The 27,766-nt window shown below is 41.6% G+C and overlaps 1 protein-coding gene across 6 annotated transcripts; it reads right to left on the bottom strand.

Moving 5' to 3' along the window:
- rxfp2a (relaxin family peptide receptor 2a) lies at window positions 1–27,656 on the bottom strand. Of its 6 annotated transcripts, none has more exons than XM_076751322.1 (20): window positions 27,370–27,656; window positions 24,839–24,982; window positions 22,614–22,697; window positions 22,077–22,182; window positions 17,295–17,366; window positions 15,802–15,873; window positions 15,034–15,105; window positions 14,035–14,106; window positions 12,290–12,364; window positions 11,515–11,586; window positions 9,618–9,707; window positions 9,366–9,440; window positions 7,076–7,147; window positions 6,906–6,977; window positions 6,520–6,749; window positions 5,109–5,254; window positions 4,329–4,424; window positions 3,687–3,855; window positions 2,884–3,102; window positions 1–2,701 (listed from the first exon to the last, which is right to left on the bottom strand). In XM_076751322.1, exons 1-20 carry the CDS (start codon window positions 27,452–27,454, stop codon window positions 2,436–2,438), a joined length of 2,289 nt encoding a protein of 762 aa, XP_076607437.1. In that variant the 5' UTR covers window positions 27,455–27,656; the 3' UTR covers window positions 1–2,435. The 6 variants fall into 6 exon arrangements, with proteins under 6 accessions (XP_076607437.1, XP_076607441.1, XP_076607438.1 ...); XM_076751326.1 differs by having other exon boundaries at window positions 6,520–6,704; XM_076751323.1 differs by having other exon boundaries at window positions 9,618–9,704.
- Window positions 27,657–27,766: the final 110 nt, after the last annotated feature.

Raw genomic sequence — 27,766 nt, 5'->3', positions numbered from 1 at the left:
TTTTATTATTATTTAATTCAAAGAGCCATTTCTGGCAGGAAACCAATAAACACACAATTCACCAACCTGACTCAAACACAATGATTTACAGAATAAAGACAGGGACGACAAGTCTCCAGTACTGAATATTACACAACAAAAATAAACATGTGCATCTGCACAGCGTAATAGGAAACGATAGTCTTTATTTCAGAGAGGGGTCCACTGCTTGGTAAGCTTTGCAGAAATGAGAAAAATCATCACAACCTCTTCTCTTCTGCTGTATGTCCTCCCTCAGTTTGTTCTTTAATCATGGCTGTTGATGATTGTCACTGAATTAAAGCAACTTTTAAAAGGCAGCAAAAACAAAGGCATATTACATATATATATAAAAAAGTATAGCATAAAAAAGTATAAATAGAAACATGAACTCAAGTTAGAACCGTCCAAATGACACCTGACAAGCACAGTGACAACTCAAGTGATTTAAACAAACTCGTTTGTTTGTCTATTGGATTAATGAGTTCAATTCAACCAGACGTCACACAGTAAGGTTGTCTGATTAAAAAAAAAAAAAAAAAAAAAGTATGATTCAACAGTATCAAGATGCTGCAGCATGTTGGTGCAGATTCATGATTAGTGAGCACATACTGTACATGCAGGTGGAGTGTACAGTACACAATGGCAAACAAACAAGTAAGGAAAAATTCAGATTACACCCTTTTTTATCAGAAGAACATTAAAAATATGGCAAAAATAGGCACCAGTTTGCACTTAGTGGGGAACAGGAATAGCCACTGCTGCACAGAACTGATGCACAACAGTCAGTGACTATTGATAGTGAAGTCTCTGTCTCAGGCCTTTCTCCCATTGACTGGTATATCTCATATTTTAAGTGCCTTGTACATGTAATTATAATACTGCCTTAATCCATTAAAACTACATTTTCACATTCTGATATTATTTCAATACAAAAGCCCAGTTAAATGTTGATAGAAAAAAAAAAAAAAAGAATACTCTCACCCCTTTCAATACAAACCTGTCAATATCAATTAAAGGAAAACATGGCTTATTAGATATATCATGATTTGTGTCAGGAATGATCATTGAACATGCCATTGAGGATTTTTTTGTAAGTTTTGTTGCATCAATAAATGCAACATTCATGGCATTTATATGATTCTGCATGATCACACATCATGCTAAAAATGCATATATGCTCCTTTGCAGCTTTACCTGTGCAGAGGAGGCTCTAGAAAAGGGATATTACAGAAGAGCAAATCTAATCAAGGCGAGGAAACCCAGCATTTGATGGAGCAAAGAGAAATTACCCAAAGACAACAAAAGCAAAGACGGGGAGCAGAAATACAGAGAGATGAAGCACAGAGCATAATAAATGTGATAGATTATTTGATAGCATCATAAATGTATAACTTCAAGTGTGTTTTTCATTTTAAAGTGAAAATCATTGGAGACATTAAAATTACATGTAACATTGACTTTGCATTTGCATTTTAATTGGCAGATGAAATGAGCAGGATTTTGGCATCTGAATCTCAAATGTGTTTGTTTTTGTGCACATAAATGAAAACAAATACAACTGCTGATTTGCATTTGTATTATACCAGCATTAAAATTTCACAGACAATGGTCGGCTGCCACATTTTATGCAGCCCAAGACTCATTCCTTGTTTTTGTTGAGACTGAAACCTTTTATCCTCAAACACACACTTCTCAGCTCAGCGTCTAATGAGCATTACATCTGCGGCTCAGTGAGCTTCATCCTTAAATCAATTCATCTCACAGTGCCTGCAAGATTAGAGACATTTGGCTGCTTGTCCCCCCCACCCCGCCCCACCCAGCTCACTCTCCTGCTCTAGCTTCATATTCTGACATAAAAGGGAGTTAGTAATGTAAAAAGTAATGTTTGTGGGACATCCAGTATTCTATAGAAGCACTTTTCTTGCTTGACTTTATAAGTTCATTGTGATCATCCTCAGGGTGGTAGTGAGATGTGCAGGTATTTATCCTTTCATCCATCTCCTCCCTCATCTCGAACTATATCAAATGCACGGCCACATAAGCATAACAGCACTGGGGTGAGTGTAGCTCGAGTGATATGGAGCGTCCGCTGTTTGTAAGGTGGGCGGTTTGAGCCCTGGCTCCTCATGCCCACATGTCACCTTGAGCAAGGTGCTGAACCCTAAAGTGCTCTCTGAGTGAGGGTAAAGACTGTCAACTGACTTGGGCAAAAGCGTTGAACTGTGGTCATTTTTTACAAATGTGGAGCACGTCAGCATGCTGAGACAGCTCAGTGAGCCTTAATCTTGCTCTACCGGGAGGTCAGCCTCGTTAAAACATCCGAGTGCTGCTGTCATGTCACAGCCTAAAGATGTAAACAGTCACAGGCCCTCGACCCTTGAGTTTACAAAGTTCCAGGAAAGTTCCGGCCTCACTCAGGCGTAGCGAGGGTCTGCCGTGGTCAGTGTCACCTGCTGGAGGTAGGCTGGTAGCTGGTAGCAAGGAACCCGTGGGTTCTCCATTAAGATCGTGGAGGAGGTGAGGCTTTTGCGGTCTTTTTTCAAGGTGTGTCTTCTCTGCCAGCGACAGAGTAAAAGTTCCACCTGCTCTCTGAAGAAGCTGGTGGTCAAGGTGTACAGGATGGGGTTCAAGGCGCTGTTGATTGGAAGGATGAAGATGACTACCCAGCTCGAGATGGTGCCTAAAGACGAATGGGAGAAAAATCGTCCAGATTTTTAAGCAGTATGTTTCTATGGATGCCTTTTATTATGCTGTTCCACAAGTAAAGGGTTCAAACAGCAGAGCACGTATGGCAAGATAACTTAGTTATTTATGAAATGCTGAATCAATGTAAATGTAACACAAGGCGGTTGCATTCCTTACCGGGTATCTCCACCTCCAACAGTGAGAGGACTTTCACCAAAAATATGGGAATCCAGCAGAGGGCATCAGAGAACACTATGAAGAAAAACCTGTTGGCCACGGCCACATCTCTGTGCAGTCTGCTCCTCAAGTCTGTCGCGTTGATGCCAGTTTTGTAAATGGAGTAGAACATGCTGGAGTAGGAGAAGACGATCACCAGGAATGCCAGCAAGTTGAGACCTAAAGAAATGTGCATGCCGTTCACACACAAATACCGAGCGGAAGAAGTAATCGGACACTTCACTGAAAGAGTAAAGTATCAATACATGCATGTAACAAACCTCATGAATTATTTCAGATTTTAAACAGCCTAGTGGTGTAAATGCTGGCACTCTGTTAGACAAAATATCACTATAATTCATTCATGGTAGACCTTCACAAGTCCTCAGTGAGAACACTGGGTAATGAGAGCCCAGACTAATTGTGCATTGTTAATGGAGCCATAGTGTTTGCTGTGTAATTTCCCAGTCTAAGGTGCAGTGATGATCCCTGCTCTGTTTGTTAACGAGTAACAATACCCCTTAAAATGGGATCAAATTGCTCTTGATCTATTTATTTTATTTCATTTAAAGCTCAGCGTTTAAGGCGTTTGATCACTCTACACTGTTTTTTTTTCTCTCTTTTATGAATGTTTCATGAGTTTCATTGATTGGATAAAGGGGATTTGGCGGTGCAATCAGCTGTCGCACACTGATAAAAACTGTAAAATGAGCTGTCATGAAAAACCAAAAATAAATAAATAAAAACTCAAAAATTCAATTTACCCAGAAAAATGCCTGTGGAATATCCCTTGGCAGTAGGTTTTTCTTGCCTGTCAGAGTGAAGGGGAAAGCAGACCCCATTACGTCCATAGTAGTTTCCAAACACGTCCTCATTCATAAGGGGCACAGCAGCAATAATGAACCCCAGTAGCCAGATCGAGGCCAGGACCACCTTACAGCGGGGACAACAAACACAGTTAGTACGTCTGACAGGGTGCTCCTCAAAGCCCAACGACAGCAGTTTTCTATGATTTAGTTGTACTTTAAAATTGGTGCAGTGTCATTTGTATAGATTTTTTTGTGTTGTGTTGGGAACACTCTGTGTCTCAAAGATGAAATGCTGCACACATTAAACAGTTTTCCTGGCTCTACATTACTGTAATTATCTTCTCTGCAATGGCAGCAACAGCACAGGCTGAGTATTTGATACTAACAGAAGAGCAAATCCAATGTTTTCACACTATAAGGTTGCGCGATTATTTGACACACCAATTAACTGAAGCGAGCAGTAAACACTGTGCTGTTTAATGTTGGACATCTCTAAAGAAACAGCACCAAACAACAAAAAGGATCCAACTAAATCCATGTCAAAATAAGACATTCAGCACACATATTCTTCTCCTCTATTAAGGGGTATTTGCTCACCCCAGTCTGAAGTTTGCTTGGGCGCAGATTGCTGAAGGGGAAGACGATGACCAGGAATTTCTCCAGAGTCAGATAGGTCAGGAGGAGGACAGACACCTGAGGGGAAATACTCACTTTGAATATTCAAGGACTGTGTTTAATAAACTAATCAAAGTAAGACCACTGCCGACCTTTTTCCATAGCACACCGTAAGCTTTTAGGTCGATTCCCCTGTTTCCACACAGACAGTGGATTTAGCTCAAGCACATTTGATTTCAGTGTGAACTATGCAGGCTCAAGCAAAAACTAAATGATAATTCCTCTTTCAAGGTGCATTCAAGTGCTTTGTTCTGGACATTTGAGACTTGAGTCAGCTAAAAGAAATGTCTTCATTGCACAACACTTTGAAGAAAAATCAATACTACCCTCTGAACAACCTTCAAGTTTGTTTACTGCTTGTCTTTAACAGATTTTCCAAAACTTTGCATCCAAATTCAATTTGTAAAAATAAAGTTACATATAGTTGTCAATTAGATAAAGTAGTCAACTGTACAAACATCCTCAAAATGTTAAGGATGCACTGATTCGATCAGATATTGACCACACATGAAAAAATAGAAAAATTTAAGGTGGTGTGTTTCTTGTCAACAAACAAAAGATTAAGACTGTTTAAGTGCTTAAAAAAGACTATAGATATATCTTGGATATGTATTACAGTGAGTGCAGTTTCTTGTGTGTCAGAGGTTCTGTCCATATGCATATTGGTGCGTGCGTGGTTGTGAGTGGGATGTTAATCTATACCTCTGAGGAGAGCATGGCCAGGAATCCAATGGTCCGACACTCCACGCTCTCCATCCAGAGCAGGGCATTACGATTGTACTGCCCGCGAAATTTGACATCGAACACTCCAACGAAAAAAAGGTACACACCCATGAGGCAGTCTGCACCTGAGCAACAAGAGACAGCGACAAACATGAGTCCATGTGCAGAGAGAGGGGCTCTGCTGGAGGAGTCCATCTGTCATCTGGCACTTCCTGCTGCCAGACCCCAAGTTTCTTATTAAACTACGTACCACAAAACATTATTTCTACCGTCCAAAGAGTAACATCCTGCATGGGATGTGGCTGTGTGCAGATGTGTGTGTAATGTAGAACTCAAGGAAGCCACCATGATTGTGATAGACAACCCACTTCACGGCATCATCAATAGATCTCTTAGTTCTGGTATTGTTCCCACTGTGGGAACACATTTATTTGGACGTATCTGCAATGTCAATAACAGAGTGAAAAGCAATTTACAGGCAAACAGAAAAGACTACAAAGCAGTTACACTCGGTGCAGTGTCATCAACACACCCACTCGCTCACTGTGTAGCAGGGCAGCACTGAGTATACTGTGAATGACAGTGAGTAAATACTGCTTAAGGAACAGGTCCCACAGTAGAAATGGTGTTACCAAATCTATCACAGTGGACACATTTCTCCAGTCGCACCATATACACCGTCATACCACCCAACCCTAGTATCACAGATGAATCTTTTCCCCGTGAAGGGAGGACCATTGCCCTGTATTCACTGCACACTGTGAGCAGCTCACTCTGCCAACTGTGTGACAAACGATTTGAAATGTGCAGATAGTGTGACCATTGCTGACAAAGCCTGGCATAAATGTCCTCAAGGCTTATTCCTTCTTTCCAGGCTCAGTTCTTGCAATATTACATTACACACCAAGCATTTCTAAGGCTCAAAATGGTGCAGTTTTGCTCCACTTTAGGCCTCATTTCACATCTGATTTCATTATGTTTTTAATTCATTCGCTTGATCTTGGACAACATCACTTTCATTGCCTTGCAAACTCATTAGGTCCCTACTACTCTAACTGAACTGGTGTTATGTTTTCGCTTATCATTCACTGATAAAAGAAATTAGAGTTCTGGGCAGCGATTCAGATGTTACTTGACTCCATCACTTTCAAATGGAACAGTCTGAAGATTTAATTTACAGATCTGCTTTTTTTATTTTAATGTCTGCGATTCTTCAATTCTACATCCACTGTTTATTCAATGTTTTACTTCCTCTTTAGCACTGTTGTTTTTAGGGTGAGGTTCACCTCCACCCTTACATGCACAGTGAGATGCTATGTTTGTTTAAGTATTTCTGTATTTGCACATAGCATACCTTAATTTTGTGAGAGTACAGAGTGTGGTGACTCACAGCAGAGGACTTTGATGCAGGCAGCATGTAGGTTGTTCTCAGCTCGTATCAGTGACCTCATGCCAATGACTAAGAGGTTACCAAAGCAGGTAAAGAAGGCCATGACCCAGACAGACACCCGCAGCACCATGTTGGCCAACAGGTCCTCAAAGGAAGAGATGCCGTCTGTGTTGGGCTTACAGGACCTAACATGAGGTGCGTAGGAACAGTATTGGAACTTCTTAAAGTAGCTGGTAGCGAAAAGGAGCAAATGAAAACAGAAGGTGGTAGCAGAGAAAAAGAGAGACAGACAAACAATGACACACAGAAGAGATGATAAGATAAAGAGCCAGCTTTCGTTATTCAGTGAGGGCAGACATGTGCGGGAGTGTGAGGACTGTCCGTACATGTGGGAGAGGTTCTTCATAGGCAGGAACATCTTCGTCTGAATATCCGGGATCTCGATACCCTCCAGAGCCCTAAAGGAAAGAGGCCATATTTCACCACCACACACTTTCTTTGAGTGTGTGTGTGTGTGTGTGTGTGTGTGTGTGTGTGTGTGTGTGTGTGAACTTACAGAGACTGAAGATGTGTCAGGTGGTTGAAGTGGCTGGGGTGAATGTGGAGAAGGGGGTTGTGGGAAATATTTCTGCAACAAGAAACACATGACAAACTCAACAGGCTATTCTCAACGAAAATGAGCAGTATTTAAATAATGGTCATTCCTGGTTACCTACAACCCTGCACAAACTACACAATATCACATCACATTCTGGTTTCCCACACATTTAAAAGGATAGCAGGTGCAGCCTGTCCTTGATAATTGTCTTGCCGTTCTTCCTGTTCATGCCGCATAAGAATCATACAAAAATGCTCAAGAAAAAAAAAAATCAAAATGTCAGTGGTTTTATGGATCAATGAAGCTGCTAGCAGCAACCCCCATCTCTCGCCTTTTCTTTTTTTCTCTGTGTGTGTGTGTTAACCTGTGTTTGTGGGTGTGAATGTGTGTACAGAGGGATCATCATCATCTGCTGGAACGTTATGTTCTGATGTGAATTTTACTGCGAGTGCTCTCTGTGTGCGTATCTTATCACTGTCATGCTGTGTAAAACTTCATCTGGTTGGAAAGTTTTGACAAAGATGCTCAACTCAGAACAAGAAAGTTGAATCCCTGCACGAAACATTGGCATCAATGTGCGCTGACTAAAAATAAAAATTATATATGGATATTTTATAGATTTGATACCAAGCTTTGTTTCTAACGTCTTTCTAAGAAACATTGAAGGGTGTGTGTCTTGTGAAATGTTAGAGTAGGCTAAAACAGACAACAACACAACTGTGAGCACCATCCAACCGGAAACCTCATTATCATTTTAGGGCCGTATCACTCACCCCTTTCTATGGCTACTTATTTCACTGAAAGTAATTTGTTTTCAAAGCTTCAGACTCACCACTAATGCAAAACAGACAGTTTAGAGCTCATTAATTTAATAAAAGCATTATTCATGAAGCAGTTCTCTGACTGGCAGCATCGCCGTCAGACTCCGACCCCCCCCCCCCCCCCCCCCCCCTTTCACAGAAACAACAGCTGTTCACATGCAACCGTGTCTTAATCTTTATACTGAAAAGCAACAGTAGAGAAATGTTTGGATGAGTGATCTTGGCAGCAATTGTAGGCGAAAGGTCTGAGTGTGCGTACAAAAAGCTTTGACATTTTAAGTGTGCGTGTGGTTTCTAAAAGATCAAAACTGTCCCAGAAATCTACGCCCCGTATTGTTCCCAGAGGACAAACTGAATGGGAAAAGCAGCTGCTCTTCTGTGTTTACGGTAAAACTGGTGCATTTGTCCACAAGTGTATGTAAGTAACATGGATGCATTGTATTAAGAAGAACTGATACCTTGTTCCACGACAGCTTCCATTTATTCCAGTAAAATTTGTTCACCTTACAGGTAAGTCCAAAAAGTTTTATTATGAGTTTCCTTCGCACGTGTGCATTAGTATCCTTTTCTTAATTTATATTCGTCCCTGGAGCTGAAACTGTGATAATACAAGAGTAATGTGTTAACGTGTGTGGTACAGCTGTTTCTATTGAAAAGGTCTTGTATTTGAAAAAGTATTCTGGCCATCAGAATATTACATGACCTTTTGACTGTGGCCATTACGCCAATGGTACGTAATAAATCTGATTTATGGATGCTCTCCAGGGTCGTGCTGTTGGTCGACATAAAACTGATGGAAGAACTACGTCGTTGTTACACTTTTTCCTGCTGATGACGTCAAGTCAAAACATCTGAGGTGAACAGGGTCTACTTTCTACGATTCAAATGTGTCTGTTTCATGCTTTTGTGACAGATTTCCAGACTGTGAGTTGTTTTTTTTTTTTTTGGCAAAAACACGTTTCTTGAGATTGAAATTTCCATCACAGACAGCTCATTCATCCACTTTGTTGTCCCTAATGTTGTTTTGAATAACAAGATGCAAACGCTCACAGCACAGCCTTCATTGTGTTGGGACCATCTGCTCCATATCTGGTATTTCTGTTCTTGGCTACACACACCTTCAGTGATACAAGTTGTGCTCAAATCCTTTACTTAAGGGGAGACACTACAGATGATAACACGGTTCTTTCGAGCTCTCAAAAATGTTGAGATTTTGGGCTATTTTGCTTCCATAACATGTTGATTTTCAGACTAGGGGACTGGATTTTCTTTTGGACTTGATACCTCTGACTTGCTTGTCTGCTCTATGGATTGATTCTCTCACACTGACTGTGATAAGCCGAGGAAAAGACTATTACACTATTTAAATGCCTCTCTTCATATGAGGAAACACAACTGGACTCAAAACAAGACAAAGAGCTACTCACAGTTTAAGGAGGGACTTGGAGAGGTTCCTAAAGGTGTTTTGGGGCAGCTCCCTTATCCGGTTGCTGGACAGATTCCTGAACACAATGAAAGAGAGAAAAATGAGAAGGAAACAAGAAAGAAATACTAATTATACAGACAAAAGCAAAGTTAGAATCATGCAGATTGTCTTACATTCATACTCTCCTCATTCATTACCAAACACAGCTGGTGGCATCGAGGCTATAAAGACAAACAACCTGGCTGATACTCACAGTTCAGCCAGTTTCCACATAGACTGGAAGGTGTTTTCAGGAAGAATTCTGATCCTGTTGTCCATCAGCAACCTGAAGAGGACGGAGCTGCTGTCAGATAACATGTGCAAAGTGGTGCAGGTTGAAACGTGTTGTCTTCACTTAGACTATTTTTACAGAGGAGCACAGAGGCCTGACAGGGAGCTTCATCACATGGTCCAACAACAATCACCTGAAGCTCCTGAAACTCAACACTGTGTTTCTTGAGCTCACAGTGACCTTTGAACACCAAATTCAAATCACTTCATCCTTGAGTCCAAGTGAATGTTTGTGCCAAATTTGAAGAAATAGCCCCATGGCGTTTCTGAGATATTGTGTTCATGAGGATGGGACATACGGACAGGCGACCTGAAAACCTCCTCTTGCCCACACACATTCACACAGACACAGTGTGGCAGGAAAACACACACAAGGTAGCATCAGTGTGTGTGTGTGTGTGTATGACTCCTCTTGTTCTCTGATCCAACTGAGGGGTAAAGAGAATAGATAATTAGAGAACCTTCCCCTGTAAGAAAGGGTTTACATCTAGTTTATGAGGCCAGTCCTCTGCTTTCCAGTAAGGAAAAAAAGACGGCAAAAGGCTTTTACACGAGGGCTGCAAACGTTTCTGAGGATAATATGATTACTAATAACTACCAGCAAATAATATCAGACATATGATGGCCCTGAACAGAAAACAATATGGGCTTGTGCTCTTTGATTCATAAAAATAAAACAGCATTGGACAACACACAACTACAAGCTTCCAAGAGTCTTTAGCGCTGTCACAGAGCATGGACATCAAAGCAGACTGCTCGTGTTTAGCGCATGTCTGGCAGTTTAAGTGTGTCCTGTCTGTCAGACATGAACTGCTGGATGTCTTTACATGTTGTCAGTTGAATGAAGCCCAATCTGAATCCCTGCCATTTTGTTCTATTTTGTGAAAACTCTCAGTCTCACATCGACATTTTCCTCAGTCTGATGACTATAATTTAGGCATAGTTTCATGTTATTTTCTTTTGATATTCATTGTGACAAGGTTGCACAATTATGTTGAGGTTTATAGTTAAAATCAGGTCCCTTTGTCATGTGAGGAACTCGAAAATGTCACAAATGATGACTGTAATTCCCCTTACTCTGGACTCTGTAGTGCAGCTGCAGTACAAAAGGCTGCTGCCAACACACCAATTCATGCTGAGTGTGTGCGCATGCTTATGTGCTTCAGTGTGTGTTTGAGAATAACAGATGCAGAGGCAAATCTGAACTGGAAATAAAAGTTAAATTAATCTAATCTCTTCTAATCTCTTAAGAATGCACAGCTCAAATTGAATTGGTTGATCATCATTAGTCCATATCAAACTCTGCAAGATGAAGTAGAGTTGATGAAAAGGAAGAAAAGTTGATAACTCCTGATTTTTGTCTTGATGTTAAATATGAAACAGAAGAGGAACATGAAAACTAAATTGGGTTTATGCACCAGTCTCGAGGACACCAGAGATCAATGAGCTTCCCATGGGTTAGTCCACAACAATTTCTATTTACCAAAACTGAGAGTTTAATTTAATCAGTGTGGCTCCTAAAGATGAAATGGATTTATTACTGGGGTGGCAAGAGGCACAGACTGCCAGAGGTCCGATACATCCAACTTCCCATCAAAGGACGTGAATTTGAATCAAAATGTGAACCACTGTGGAGCTGAATGTAATTGGAAAACGCTGATTTTAAGGCCAATACCTATTCATGTCAAGCCGAAGCATGTGCACCTAATTTGTCGTATCTCTTTTGGGAAACTTCAAAAGCCAACTGCCTCATGACTCCTGTAAAAAGCGACTGTGTTTCAAGCATTTTCACTTTATTAAGTTTTAAGTCGGACACTCACAGAACTTCAAGCTTGCTGCAGCTTTTCAAGATAGAGTAGTTGAGAGTTTGAATCTGGTTTCCCTCAAGATCCCTGGGAACAGAAAAAAGACATAGAAGACGTTTAAAACATGCTGGGACCGGAGATACAAAAGACTGGGAAAGTTGTGGAATGCTCCAACAACACCTGTTTGGATCATTCCACAGGTAAACAGGTTCATTGGTAACAGGTGATAGTATCATGATGGGTATGAAAGGGGCGTCCTGCAAAGGCTCAGTCGTTCACACGCAAGGATGGAGTGAGGTTCACCAATAAATCTCAAAATTTTTGCAATCAGGTTTGTAAAAGTTTATTCCAAATGAGCAATAAAGTAGGAATAAAATGTAATATATGTCTGGTGTTTGACAGAGAAACATAGTTTGCTCTGCAAGTTAAATAAAAGGAGTACGTATGAGTGCTGATCAGTCATAAAAGCTACAGATAGCATGAGGTCCTTATTAGACTCGTCTGACAGGTGCTCTCCAGTCAACACTCGCTGACAGAAAATAATTGGTCTGGCTGACCAACCACGGTGACATCAGCTGAGGACACTTCACCTCTCATGTAATCAGGAGGACCACTCATCTGATCCTCATATTGTCGAGCTACGCAAGCCCCCGTCACTTCTATCTACCGGCCTCATTTGTAATTAATACAAACACTCACTCACACACACACACACACACACCCATCTGACAGGTAAATTCTTTAAAGCACAGACACTGACTGAATCACACACAGTGCAGTGCAGACTCACAGCCAGTCCAAGGCAGGCATGTGCTGACAGAAGCTCGGGTGAGGAAGCTGCTGAAGCGAGGTATCCACCATGGATCTGATGAGAGAAGGAAAGCATCTTAATGCAAAACAGGGATTAAAATTCGACACAGCGGGAGTTCACAGAACAGAGGTGACACGCTCCAATTTGCAGCTTGTATACCTGGAAATAGACTTGACTAGACTGTGACGTGTTTTGAAAAAGAGAGAAACAGCTGACGGGGATAAATTACCGAACTTATGAACACTACTGCTGCAGCAGTGACTGCGTCAGAAAACAGGAAATTAAATGTCAGCCACGGACAAACAGCTGATCTCAATGCATGATGTCCTGATGTCTAATTCTATTAACTCCAAAAAGTTACACTGCAAATCTAAATAAGTAAATGAACGTCATCCAACCATTGTCCTCTGAAAACAGAAGTACATCCAAGTATCTAAGAACAGTTTCCCAACAGGGACTGTTTCGAAAAACTGTTCCGGTTTATTTCTCCAACATTTGTGCCTTGAAAGTTGTCCAATCTTGTCATGCAAAAAGTATTAACTGTCCAAACTTACATTGTTATTGTCTGTCATGTCTGCATTTGCCTTTTGTTTTTAAAATAATATCTGCTTACAACTGCATTAGCAAACAACAGCGCATTTACCTAAGGCCAGATTCATTGTGACCTGTGCCAGGTAATTTCAGTCTCTGCAAATACTGAAATGAACAGAAATGTTTGCCTGGAAGCTAGAAAATCAGTCTAAAAGGCTTTGCTTTGAGACATGTTTGGCAATAAATGCAAGTGTATGATCAGTAGTGAACAGGGTGAAACATGAAAACCCTCTGATATGGAGTAAAAGCATCTGTAAGCACTCAAACATTGCAACATTACAGTATAGTCAGCACATAGCTCCCACAGCCTTTTTCAGATTAAAAACACACTATGATATGTTAGGTGGCAAATTTTCAGACAGATGTGTGGAGAGACGAGGCAGAGAAGCAGGAACAAGGCATTCAACAGAGAAACAAAAAGAGAGACACATGGCCGCTTCTGTTTAACACTCCCAGGAGGCGCAAACGCTCAGAGTGAGAGCACATTTAAAGGACATTCATCTCAGCATTAACATTAAAAAGACATTCATTGAAGAGGATACCAGTTCAAACACAGACTGAGTCAAGTGGATTAAGAGAGATTAAGAGAGGCAGAAGTGTGACGTGGTTGTAAGGACGTTGTTTTAATCATTTCGTAATTTTGGTCACCTTCTTTCTCTGAATATACTTCATGCATAAATATGACTCAACTCACTTCTCATGACGTAAACTAAATTGCCACGAGAGACTGATGCGACATCCACTGCAAGACTCCACTGACTCTCTTGATACTTGGTCACCATTATAACACAAAGACATGACGGAGCGTGATGTGAGGCGTGAGGACATGGAAGCTCTTAATCCACTCTGAGTGTTTGGAGGAAAATTGATTGACAGAAACTGAGAAAAACTTCCAGCATGCTTCACACCTTGAAACTCGGACAATGCACAGGCAGATACACACGAATGAGGGGTGTGTTTCAAAATGTTATCTGATATACGCACTTTTGTAAACTGACCTGCTGATACTCTGGTTTTCTTCAAACTATACTGTATATAGATGTTTTAATACGTACAGATAGACGCACAAGTTTGAGATTAGAAACCAGTCAACACTCAAACAAAAGATTTTGAAGAAAAACAATGCAACTCACAGGTACATGAGGGAGTGGAGCCCGATGAAAGCGTCCTGGGACAGGGTGTTAAGAGGGTTATGATCCAACATCCTGGCACAAAAAAAAGGAAACCACTTAAATTGTGCATTCATTTCACCAAAATGTATTCATGTATTTCTAAGCATATTTCCCAAAATGTGGAGCTATTTCCTTGAAAGCAGCACAGAAATTAGGATAAATTAAATCAGAGAAGTGAAAATGATGTCGTGTCTACATCAATTTTGGTGACATTACATAGACTTACACTCATTTCCTGGAGATTTACCCTACATTATGGGGACCAGCGTTTTGACCCCATAAGGCAGGCGAGTCCCCACAATGTGACTGTGTAAACAGATTTATGCTCGCTGTACTGTAACATGAGCTCTACTGTTGTGCAGCTGGTTGACATACTTGACTTTTCCCTGAGGAGTCAAAGAAGATAGCAGCATCAAACTGTCATTCTTGAAAGATTTGATGACCCGAAAGCAGGAGACCTACAGCCTGCTACAGGCCTAAAGCAAATCTCTGGACCAAAAACAAAATAATCCACTTACCTAAGATCTTGAACTCTTGAACCAGATGGACACAAACTATTTGCTTTTGTTTTGGGGTACACTTGACTCAAATTTGATTTCACGGGGAAAATCAGACTCAATCCACACAGCTGCACACAATTTATGACTCACAAATAAAAGCGGCTCTCCCAGCACTCCACCCTGCCCACATGATTTAAGCACATTGAGGGGACTTGTTTTCAGGAGGGACCCTCTACCACAAATCAAAACCTGAAAGGAAATTCCAGACGCCTACAAGGACTTCATGTGTGGATAAAAGGGCCATTGTTATCTGAAACGCTGAAAATAAAACAACAACAGATGTTCCATCTACATTCATATATAACTACAGTATAGTTCACAACACAACTTCCTGTAGGTGTGTGTGTGTGTGTGTGTGTGTGTGTGTGTGTGTGTGTGTGTGTGTGTGTGCGTCACTCACAGCCACTCTAACTGATGGAGATCCTTGAACACACCAGGACTAAGGGAAGATATCAGGTTCTCACTGAGAAACCTGAGAGAAAGCAAAGAAAGAGAAGAGGAATATAAGTAAAAACATTGTCTCGTGCAGTTTCTCTGATTCCCAAAGATCCACACACAAACTCACGCCTAGAGTCATTAAAGTTATATACAGTTATAGTTTTGTACAGACACACAGTAGAGCTTGAGCTCTTGGTTGATTAATGGATTACTTGTTTCAGTAATAGTGAGAAAATGCTGAATGTTGCTCTTGTTTCAGCTTCTTGAATGTGAGGATCTTTGTCAAAATGTCACAGGAATTTGAATATTTTTGGGTTTTGGACATTGGACAAATCAAGATAAGGTGTGATGGGCAGGAGATTAATCGATTAATCCAGGTGCTGCAGCACTACATCTAGAATTTTCTCACTGATCCACACGTACGTACAGTGTTTTCAAAATGTGGCTTTTTCAATGTGTTTTGGCCTTTTGTCCAGACACAAATGTAGTTTTAGGTCACCGAAGGAAGAATTTGAATGAATGAATGAATAATTTTCCCCAGCCTGGTTCAGGTTTTTATATATTTTTCACTTTTAAATCGCTCTGTGAAGCTCCTTCAATTCAAACTATTGCATTTAAATCGTTAATTGAGTTGGTAAATAAAATAAAACCGAATTCAATCCATTGATTTCTTGCCCATTCTTCATTTAACACCCACTAACATCATTAATGAAGTGAGCGGGGTACTTACAACCTCTTTAAGTTGTTCAGGCCGCTGAAGGCATGTGCGGATATGAACAGGAGGCTGTTGTTTTGCAGAAACCTGGGAACAGAGAAAATTAATCACAATTCATCCGAAACTCACACGTTGCTTTGGCCGTCACACACTTGTTGTTAATATCATCATAATCATCTGCTGCACGATCATTTCTTTGAGGGTGACAGGATAAAACTCATCTGCGTATCCTTTGCATCAACACACAGAGGACAGTCGTCTGCAGGCGGCAATCAGCAGCTCAGATGCAAATTATCACTCTTAAAAACACACTAACAAAAAACCAGCAATGACTGACCTCTGATCTGTGATTAAAGTTCAGAAATGTGTAACTTTCCATGAACCTTTAACCTTTAAATGTCAGTGAATGTGTGTGCCCCCCATCAGTTAGACACTTTGCTGAATACTGAGTCATGGGAAAGCAAAGCACCTGTCAAAAGCCCAGCATGAGAGGGTAGTTGAACTTTATACAAAAAGGTACTCAGAGATTTGGAAATGTCAATCAGTAGTGTTCAACCTCTGATAAAGACGCAACTTCAGATGAAACACGGCTGTTTCAAGACGCACAATGACGAGGTAGTTGAATAATAATGGGCTGTATGGTCGAGCTGCCAGAACAAAGCTGCTGCTGCACCAATGCCACAAACCAGCCTGCTTACAACGTATCAAACAGCACCTAGACAAGCCTCTAAACCTCTGCAACAAAGTCATTTGGAGTGATGACATCAAAATTGAACTTTATGGTCACAACCAGCAACGTTATATGTTTGGAAGGGAGTCGACAAGGCCTATGATGAAAAGTACACCATGCCTGCTGTGAAGCACGAGGGTGGATCTCTGATGTTTTTGGAGCGTGTGAGCAACAGTGACACGGTAAATTTAGTCAGGATTGATGGAAAGATGAATGCAGCATGTTCTCAGAAAACATTGGAGGGCGACTCGCATTCATCAGCCCAGAAGCTGCACATGGGACTCACTCTGACTGTCCAACATGACAGTGATCCAAAATACAAGGCCAAGCTGATCCCTCAGTGGCTACAGCAGAAAAAAGCGAAGGTTGTAGAGTGGCCTCAGTATCACTGAGCCACTTTGGGGAGATCTCAAATGCGTAGTTTAACAAGACAGTCCAAGAATTTGTGGGATCTGGAGGATTTACCACCTGAGAAAATTCTGAAAACATCATGTTCATCCTCTTTTGTTCACATAAACATGAATTTAAAGTGCTTAATTTCTATTCATCATTTTATTTATCAATGAACCTGCCCTCCGAATTCAGTGTTTGTGCAATCGTTCTGCTTTTTTGATCAATCGTCCGTCCTTCTTTTATTTACTGCTGCTTTCCAGGAAAATTCCTTTGACAGATTCTCAGCAAGCGGCCAGTTACACACACTGAATAAAACACATGAATGATGAGCAACCAACCGAAGAGTATGTGTGAGGATGTGGAAAGCAGCATAAAAAATACTCACAGTCTCTCCAGGGCTGAGTATTCTGAGAAAACAAAATCAGACAACACTTGGATCTCGTTGCTCCTCAGTGACCTGCAACAGAAAGCACGAGACGCCGTAGTCAGAAAAACACAAGACACATTATGCTTAAACAGACAGCGAGAGAGGGCGAAAGGTCTGAAGCATTACGCACAAAGAACAGACAGAAAATTCTTAACGATGATATTTATTCAGAAATGACTTTTAAAGAGTTCCTGGCATTATATTAAGTAACAGACGCAGGCACTTGAAACTTGAAAAGGTCCACCGTCTGTGCAGGATAGGAAGGAGAAAAATGGCTGAGCATGAACCTAAATACAACCCACCCATCCACATAAACATGCACACACAATGGAGGAGATTAGTCAAAAATTACATTTGAATTCACGTAAAGCATCTTTGTTCGGATCTCTAATGACTGAAATTATCTGCACTACCTACGCACAAACACCATGAAGGATTTGAAGACAGAGAAGAAGAAAGCACTTTTGATTATGTACAACGCGGATAAAGAGGGAAACAAATCTCCAGCAAATAGCCAGCGAGGACAACAAATACAGATTATTCCTCATATCCAACAGTGGCTTTCTCATTCAACAAGCCCAGACCTGTTACAAACATTTCAATACAGACGAGTGTCGGGTCTCACACACACACTCATTGAAAAGGTCTGTCATACAGCACTTCCTCAAATCAAACACCACAGAGGGCTTTACAAAAGATGAAACCAAACAGAAAACACATCCTGAATCTCAACATATTTTCTTCAGAGACAAGTTTTTGAGGTGTGACATTTGAAGGTAATGCTGCAGCTGTGGAAGTAATGAAAATGTTTCAACAAGCTAAAAACAGAGGATAAAACAGGGATAATGTGAGATATTAAACATCATTTTAAATGGGAGAGAAACAGACATGTAGTTCGAACGATTTACAATATTTCAAGATCATCTATCTATCCCCCAACTTCTTTTTTGTAATTTTGTCTTCATCTTGCTGAGAAAATCACATTAGCATGTCTGACATTAAGAACTACATACTTTAACCACAGTTTAAAGAAAACCCAAGATATGAAAGTACCTTTCATTGCTTAAAAGGTCATCATTAGCTAAACTGCTAACACTATGGAACCAGCTCGAATAGGAGACTGAAAATGGAGCTTTGCTGAATACCAAGTTGCAAAGAGGAGGTAATGAGGAGTCCCGAGCAGGGAGGTGCCGGCTTGTGATGTTTTCCCACAGAATAAGATATTCAAACAGACAGTGTTGCTGAAGGTCAGATTGAGTTCAGGCAAATTACTATTAGTGTGATGCTTCCTTGCTAAGCCTTTGCTATGGATGTTTGTGTGTGGGTGAAATCACAGCAAAGGCACAGTCACGTTTTGTGTTTTAGACTTTAGAAATTCATGTGGTTGATCCCTTAGGATCTCAAACTTGTTCATAATACATAACTCTTTTCGAGAGCTGACATTTACAGTCGAAGCTTGCTGAGTAATTCCGAAATATTTTTCCTGGTTCTCAGGCAACAGAGCAATCAATAGTGTGAAGCTTCTTACCGAGAGACCAAACTGAAAAGGAGTGGATAATTCAATCAGGGCCTCAAACTAGAATAAGTTGTCAGACGCAGAGAAGCTGAAGCGGAGATGAATGTAGGGACACTTCTGGATGAGACAGTGTTATAAACAGAAGGGAAAATTTAATATTTGCAACTCGAGTTCAATCGATGGTCATTTCATTCAGGTGGTGATCAGGGAGCCCTCTTCATTCAGAGACTGCTGCTGGAAAATTAACTTTCAGCTACACCCAATAATAAAAGAGATAAACAAGGTAACAAATGCTTTAAACAGCGATACTGAATGTTCTGGAATGACAAATGAGATTATCAATCGGATTAATGCTGGAATAGTGACTATGAATAGCCCTGAAAATGGTAACCAAAATAGGATCAAGAGCATTTGCAGTGAAAAGAGAGAAGCAAGTTTCAGTGAAGAGACATTTTCAGGTGTTGATTAGGCAAGCACAGCATTAGCTTAGCATAGCGTAAGGGCTGGATGTAGGGGTTTGAAAAGCCTCCAAAGCTCAGAAATACAAAAAACTTCACTCCACTTTGGAGAGCCAGCTCCAGGGTCCTGGTGTTGTGCATGCTGGTTCACTGGCATGACTTACTGGGACACTTAATGGAACTCATAGGGATGAGGCTGCCAGGCAACCAGTGGAAAGACATATTTACCAAAATGTCAAGCTGTGGGAGACTGACACATTTAACTGCTCTTATCTAACACCAAGTCACCAAAAGGGCAAACAGTGCATCAGATTTCTCATCAGAAAAGCATTGGATGTCTTTGGGACTTCATGCTCTGTGGACTGTCCTGTCTCTGAGGTGTCCCCAGTTAAATATTACAGCTGCCAAGACACATCACATGCAACACCTTCCTGACATTCTTCACTCACACGCCTGTTTGCAACATCAGAGACTGTGTAGCTCCGGTATCACGCAAAATTGTGATTTGCACCTGATCCTCCTCTTTCCCTGTCAGAGAGACAAAACCTTTAGAAATAAAGGGCCGGTAACTCTCGTCAATCTCATCTCCGTCGTCAGTGTCGACTGGAGGCTGAGCAGGAGCAGGCTGCACAAAACCCACACTCTTCGGCTTGTTGGCACTCTGACTGTCTTTACGCTGGAGAGCAGGACAGTTGGCAATCAGGTGACCTGTCTCATGGCAGTAAAAACATTCACGAGTGTTAGAGGCAGCGGTAGAGCGCTGTGGGCTTTTTGGTGAAGACTTAATATGTTTACCGGTGCCGATAGCCGGAGTGCGCTCGCGCTGTACCGGTGAAAAAGCTACACGGTGCGTCAAAGCAAACTCATCCGCGCACACAGCAGCTTTGGACAATGAATCCACTTTCTGTTCATTCAAATAAACAACGATTTTTTCTGGAAGACATGTTTTAAACTCTTCCAGCAACAGCAGCTCACGGAGCTGGGGAAAGTCTGTCACTTTACTGGCGGTGCACCACTTATCAAAAAGAAGAGACTTCTCTCGCGCAAACTCAACGTAAGTTTGGTTTGTAGCCTTCTCACACGACCGAAACTTCTGCCGATAGGCCTCAGGGACGAGCTCATAAGCTCTTAACACTGTGGCTTTCACCACATCATAATCTAAACTTTCAGTAATCGACAAGGTTGCACAGACTTCCTGGGCTTTTCCTACCAACTTACATTGTAGCAAGAGGCTCCAAACATCTTTGGGCCACTTCAAAGTAGCTGCAATGCGCTCAAAAGCATTGAAGTATGAATCCACTTCGCTCTCTCTAAATTGAGGTACTAGGGCAATGTGCCTGCTAACATCAAACTGTTCAGGAGTGGAGGGGAGAGGCATACTCACAGTGGTTGGTGTTTTTCGGTTTGCTGGATCAAGCTCTAGGGCCCTTATGCGGAGATGCATAAGCTCAACTTCGCGGGTTTTTGTCTCGAGCTCCACCTCTCTTAGGCGGAGGGCCAGCTTCAGATCCTCTGTATCCACACCAGCCTGGATCAGAGCGATCGGATCTGTGCTTCCCAGACTGAATGAAGGAGCCTCCGCTCCAACCTTCACCTGGCCGCTGACAGTGTCTGTGGCCGTGGCAGCCTCCGCTCCCACTTCCTCATCTGACACGTCAGACGCACTGACCGCCTCAAGCGCAGACTTCACAATGCCTTTCTCCACCAACTGCGCTATCAAGCACTGTTTAATGTCAATCTTACGGGCATTTAAAGGCACATTAATTTGGAATAAATTTGCGACCAAAAACAAGTCTGCTTTTGTGCACTTGTCCAGCTTACTTACCGCAGGATTCTGTACAAAATCATCAATATCGAAAGCCATGCTATCTGTTCAATGAGGAAAAGCTGCCAACCAAACTTACCAAAAACTTACAAAGTAGAAAAAGAACGGACGAGCCCCCACTTTATGTTACGCCCCAGTCTAGGGGAGCCAAGACGCAACATAAAAGAGTGACAAAAAAACAAACTTTGTCTCCAAATCAACAAATATTCTACGACCAAACCCAGGTTCAATAGTAAACAATCAATTTATTGGTATCAACAAAAAGAGACCTGATGTACAGGTAAAAAAAGGGCCACAGCCAAAACAAAACAAAATAGTGCTAACTATATACAGTGTTACAAACGACCAACCAAAACCTGAAGAAGATCCAAAACCCACCACCACAAACCACACTACCAAAACTAATTCTACCACAATACACAACCGAGATCTGGGGACAAAGTTCTTTTAGTTCAAAACGCCAGAAACATAGGAGCCACTGCTGTCAAGCCGAGTCCCCCGGCGAATGAGAAATCCCTGGTTTAAGAGAGCTGGATGCTGCAGCAGGGACCAATCGGAGAGCGACACCACTTGGCTTACGGAGGAGGGCAGGACCAGCACAGCTGCTCAAAAAAAAAAGAAGAGCACACACTCACACACAAAAACATGAACCGGACAAAAAGACGCCACAGGACCACACAGGAACAAACACATAGCACAATACGGCCAGGGCCGTAACACCTGTGGCTTAGACTTGAAAGACACAAAAGAAAAGTGATTCCTAATCATTTAAGAAGAGTCACTGACAGAAAACCTACTGAAGCCAAGTCCTGACCTAAAATAGCCTCAGACTTCTCAGTTTGAACACAGAGGAAGACGCGCAAACACACACACACACACACACACACACACACACACACACACACACACACACACACACACTACAGTGAGAGGACACTTACAGCCAGGTCACATTTGGAGAGAGTAGAGGAACATCCTGCAGGTTGACCTCCACACATTCAACGTCTGTCTGTATGCAGTCACAACTCTCTGGATACTCCTGCAAGACTATACACACACACACACACACACACACACACACACACACACACACACACACACACACACACACACACACACTTCAGCTTCATTGTGATCTGGAGATTTGTCTCACAGACTCTGTCGTCTCTGCTGGATGACATCAAAAGCTGACATGATGATGTAATCCTGGTCCATCACCTCCGCCTCATGTCTGTGCTCTGGCAGCCACTTGCTATTAATGTACAGTCAATTATGCCGTCATAGGTGCAAAAATATAAGGAGGGAGAAGCAATGAAATTAGAATTGTGTCTTTAGTTGTCACGTTAAAGCTGTTGTGTCCCGACACTTGGCTTAACAATTACAAAACATTGTGCGACAATCCACATGCCAAAAGTAAGTACTCAAACTCATTCAGGCACTCAGACAACACTATTGTGTATATATATACACACACTTACGACACTCATTCAGGAAGTAGTGGTCCACAGGATGGGTATTCTGTATTGTTTGTCCAAATAAGTCCGCCCATCCGACGTTGTCCCCTGCAAAGCCAAACAAGTAACAGCAGTTATCTGTACGCTGCAGACAGGATGCAATAACTTTGAGACAATACCAACACCACCACTGACCATTCTCTTATTTTTGAACTATTGCAGTGTTGGAAGCCCTATCTTTAGACATTTAATGACTTCCTTGAGGTTTTGGACTGGAGGCCACACAAGTCGACTTTTAATTAAAGAGCCAAAGAGTCACTTCAGAAATGAAATTGAAAACATGGCTGTTCTGGATGATTTCCCCTTGTTTTAATACAGTTATGTTGAAAATAAATGTCAATTCAAAGATGAAGCACTCCTCCACCCACTTCATCAGTCTGAGTATCACTCAATCATTTGCCTTTTATGCTTTCAACCTAGCAGCGTATACCGGCACAAAGCTACACCCTCATGTTCTCTACTTTGCAAAAAGGGATTATAACAATCTCACACTAATTGGCTGTGAATATCTGAAAAAGCCACTCATTGACTGTAGATGCTGCTCAATGTCAGACAGATTAGGCATCAATGGCATAAAGCAAGAGCAGTCAGACACGCTGTCACACACGCTGTGTCTGAAAGGAAGGCAGCACATTCTGCATGTACACCAACCACAGCTTACAGTCAGCCATCGTTCAAAGCCTCTGATACTGCACTGGAGGCTGAATGAGTTCGGAAAAGTTGCTGTTCATTATGAGATGATAGAGGTTTTTTTTTTGCTTGTGGGACAAAACTAATCCATGGAATATTTTTTCCTCTGTAATTTCTGACTTAACTTTATGTGTTTCTGATGTTTTTCCAATGTTGTCTAAAGGCCAAAGACTCTTCACAAATCTTTTCCTGTTGTGCACACTGTGTCAAATAAATGTATCCATAAGTTTCTCTTTCAATTAATTAAACTCTCCTGATTGAAGTATCGAAGTTGTAACTTGGAACAACTCCTTGACTTTTCCTACAGGAAGTTCACTCATCCTCAACAGCTGATCATAAACGCCAACTCTGAAAATTGTGCTATAAAAGCAATAATATACTTAAGGACACACTATACCATCAGATTATAGCAACTCAGCACACCGGTGTAAAAGAAACAGTGTTATGGCACCCCCTCTTATGTGTGTGTTGCTGTTAAAATGAGCATTAAAGATCCAAGATGAAACTGACTGAATGGCAGGATTGAGAGAAATAGGTGCAATTCAAATGCCTCTGCTGCTTCAGCACCATGGACAGCGTCATGGATTTATCAATACACAGCAGAGTGAGGCAGGTCGTCCTAAATCTACGAGCTCTCCCAGGAAGTCGGTTTAGATTATTGGCTGAAAGTTGTACTTGTCAGTTGTACATGTCAGTGACGAGCTCACTGATCCACAGACGAGCAGGTTTCTCATTTGTGAATGGAGGGAAGCACAGCAACTGTCAAATCTCTGCAGCATCTTTGAAAGGTGGCTTTTTGCCTGTGTGTGATACAAAAAAGCCACTTTGTGCAGAACTCAAATTATTCTGATGGCATGCTTTCTTTGTCAAATTTTCGGTCTCAGTAAAAATTGGTACTGTCTACATAAATGGATTTTCTTGACTTAAAGCTATAAATAACTTCACGTTTACGGCTCTGGCTGTGACAAAGTGAATATATTCACATCTGTATCAGTGATATAGGCTGGGTCCCAGTAGCAGCAATTACATTTCCATACAGATGCCAAGTTGCTTGCACAGAAAGTTATCCAAAATCCTTTTTGTAAAGTCTCCAGCACAGCTTGGATATGGGAGCCAATTTGTGAACTTTAAATAATGACTTCATTTTAACTGCTCTCATAGGCTCACTTGTACAGGACACGATCAACTCTCAGCTAACAGTGCACAGCTTCTCTTGGCTTTTTCTCCTCCTGCTGATCAGAGGAAGACCCTGTCATACATTCCCTGGAAAGCACAGATGTGGCTGAGCCGAGACTTGAGAAGTTTGGGCACCCCTGGCCAAAATCTGAAGGCTCCTGCCTCTTGAGGTCATCCATTGTGGATTTTGAGGTCTGTTAAGGAAACTCTAAAAAATATAAAAAATATTTTCTTTTGCAATCCGTATTTCTCAGTGACTCTAGACTTTAACTGAGGCCTCCTTGTTTATTTACACCACTGTTGTAGTTCTCATACAGACTTACCACAGCGCTGCTCGTCAGCTCCATTGGGACAGTCCTTGTGTCCATTACACTGCAAAGCCTGGGGGAGGCACTCACTCATGTTCCCGCATGGGAATTGGCCAAGGGGGCATCCAGTCTCTACTTCCTCCCTGCTGGCCAGCAGTGCTGAGGGGGAAAATGCAGGAAAGAGTGAGATTACATGCAGTGAAAGCAGGCAGTTGCAATGAATATTTTCCAGTGAAATACTAGGATTACATTTTTCTGGAGTAACCGACTTCACAGGGGCTGCAACTCAAGAATAAATTCACCAAATTCAGTTAATCTATTGATTTGAACAGGTCGATGTCATACAGTCGATAAATCAACTTGAAGTTTTTAAGTACTGTGAAGCATCAGTTTATGATTAACAAGAAACAATATGGTCCTTTTACATGAACACGTATATAAACATAACACCTAAAACCTCCCTCTATGGGAGTGCTGTTTGAGTCTGTGTGGAAAGTGCACATCTTTATGCACATTTAACACTCGGGTCTGTATCTATAAACTTGCACCACAAGACCCAAAGTGTCACAGAGTCTACAGTACATCATAATCAAGACCAATCAGCACCATCTGTTCATACGAGCAGGCACCAGTCAGGCTGGTTGAGCACTACCCTGGAAGGATGATGAAGAAATACAAACACTGAAGCTACAGGTAACATTGTTTTCAGCTAAGTCAAAGGCAGCAGCAACAGGTAACAGGACTGCCTCCCCTCTTTATACAGCCAGACACTAATTGATAATGAGGAGCAGCTGGGAAGGCAGCAGAGGATGACTGCTGATGAAGAGGGAAGTCACAGGTGAGCAGGACGGGCCAGCACAGTGAGGGCACCTGGTGGGCAGGTGAGGAATAGACCTTTTTCACCATAAGTGAAGTTATCAACAGATGTGCTTGTCTTTGAACCAAATGCCTCCTGAGAAAAGGCTGAATAGCCAAGACAGAAAAAAAAATGCTAGAAAATAGAGCAGCATTGTGGGAGCAGAAGTGGAGGGAAATGATGGAAAAGCTACGGCCATGACAAAAACAATTACAATTGTTGTACTGAGACATGGCACCGAGTTAAATCCCGATAGAACCACGTCCTTGAATTTAGCCACAGCACCATCAGATACACATCTAGTTCAGGACCTGATCTGACAGATGTCAACAATCAGTCTGCACACCTTGTGTTATCTGTTGTTATTTGGCAGGGATTACACTGTCTGAGCACATCAGCTCAAACGCTCATGGAAAAGATTACGCTTAATGTCTGGGGGACCTCTTCCTAATAACCATTCGTCCCCACGTCTCAGCAAATGTTACAGCATTTGTGACTCTGACTGCTCTGAGACTGACTCAGATTAATCGTGTAAATGCCACATGATCTGTGACACGGGAGTAACAATATCCTCTGTCACCTCAATGGAACAGATTTTATTAATTGTCAAATTCATTCAGAGAAATGTGTGATCAGTTCTGCAATTAAGCTCAAAACCTTCCTGTCTGAGGTAATGAGATGAGGTTGGGAGGCACTGAAATGATTACTGTAATGTGTGAGCTGTCTATTGTTGTTTTGTTATGGTTAATCCTATTTCCCCTTTAACTTTTTTTTAGCTGTAATCTCTGATACAGTCTTATCAATGCTGAATTATCATTGTGTCTGTCAAGTGGTATAAAGAATAAACAAAGTTTACAAAGTAATTTTAATTACCAAACAGAAATCAAAGACCTCTGCTTTGCTGTGTTTGCTTTAAATCAAATTAGCTGTGTGGAACAAAACAACACCAACACATCTGTCCTATCAGTGTCATCACGTCTCATATGTCTTTGTGTGTCAAAGAAATGCTCATACAAAACCTCATTTTGACACAATAAGACATGAATTGGATATTGACTTTTCTGATATTTACCATCTCCAATCCCACACTGACTGGATCCCCTCCCTCACCCCCAACATCTGGCAAATTAAGAAGAGACAGTTTACCAAAGAACAAAGAAATGTCCAAATAATGTCCCATTAAAATGAACTCATATGTATTGAATATTTACTAATAACTGGTATAATTATGTTAATTAATTAATTTATAATCCCATAATTTCTCGAAGTCCAACTCAAATAGCTGCTGCTTTACGTTTTATTTAGTGTGTACAAAACAGGTCATAATCATGTCCACATGGCCAGCTGAGGAGCTCTCAGTTTATACTGAGGAGATAATATTGATTCATTAAAACACTTTAAAGTGTAATTTATGCTCTGCAGACCTGTTTCTTCCACTGCGGGTCTCAATTCCCACAAGCACCTTGAACAACTTGTGATTTAGAAGAAAATGTTGTGATAAAAGTAGGACAAAGGACCTGTGGCCATAATAAGATACGATGCGTAATAATCCTGTTCATAAGAGATGAATATTACAGAAAGACTCCTGTGATGCAGTGGAACAGAAACATCATCCACCACTTTTTTGTGTTGTCTTTTTTTCTTGGGGGTCTTAATCATATAACTTCCTCCTCCCTCCATGTTTCTTTACCTCTCATCTCAGTATGGGTCAGGTGGATGAGCAAGATGATGACCGGTACGTCCATCCTGAGGCTCAGACGTGCTCCAGCGCTCATGTCGCTCCGGCTGTAAAGCCGCGGACCAATCCACGATAGGTTTCCACCGTGAGTCAGCCGAGCGATAAGTCCGCCAGAAGTCCCAGTCAGTGTGTTAGAGCAACATTTTTAAAAACGACCAAAGAGGTGAACTATGGCTTCAGATGAATCAGATGAAGTAGCAGAGATGAGAGTGCAAAGCTCGGCGCACACATCCTCTCCACACTGTCCCTCCCGGAGCTCTCTGAGGAGTCTGCTGAATCCATCGCCTCTCTCTCTCTCTCTCTCTCTCTCTCTCTCTCTCTCTCTCTCTCTCTCTCTCTCACTCACTCA

This window comes from Chaetodon auriga, chromosome 15, assembly GCF_051107435.1.
Source record: "Chaetodon auriga isolate fChaAug3 chromosome 15, fChaAug3.hap1, whole genome shotgun sequence".
Classification (NCBI taxonomy): domain Eukaryota; kingdom Metazoa; phylum Chordata; class Actinopteri; order Chaetodontiformes; family Chaetodontidae; genus Chaetodon; species Chaetodon auriga.
This window is presented reverse-complemented; position numbering and strand designations above follow the sequence as displayed.

Coding starts and splice junctions, on each gene's coding strand:
- rxfp2a (XM_076751322.1), bottom strand. CDS start 27,454: ATGAGCGCTGGAGCACGTCTGAGCCTCAGGATGGACGTACCGGTCATC. Junction 14,107..15,033: donor CTCCATCAGTTAGAGTGGCT/GTGAGTGACGCA, acceptor TTTTTGTGCCAG/GATGTTGGATCATAACCCTC. Junction 7,148..9,365: donor TCCAAGTCCCTCCTTAAACT/GTGAGTAGCTCT, acceptor TTCTTGTTGCAG/AAATATTTCCCACAACCCCC.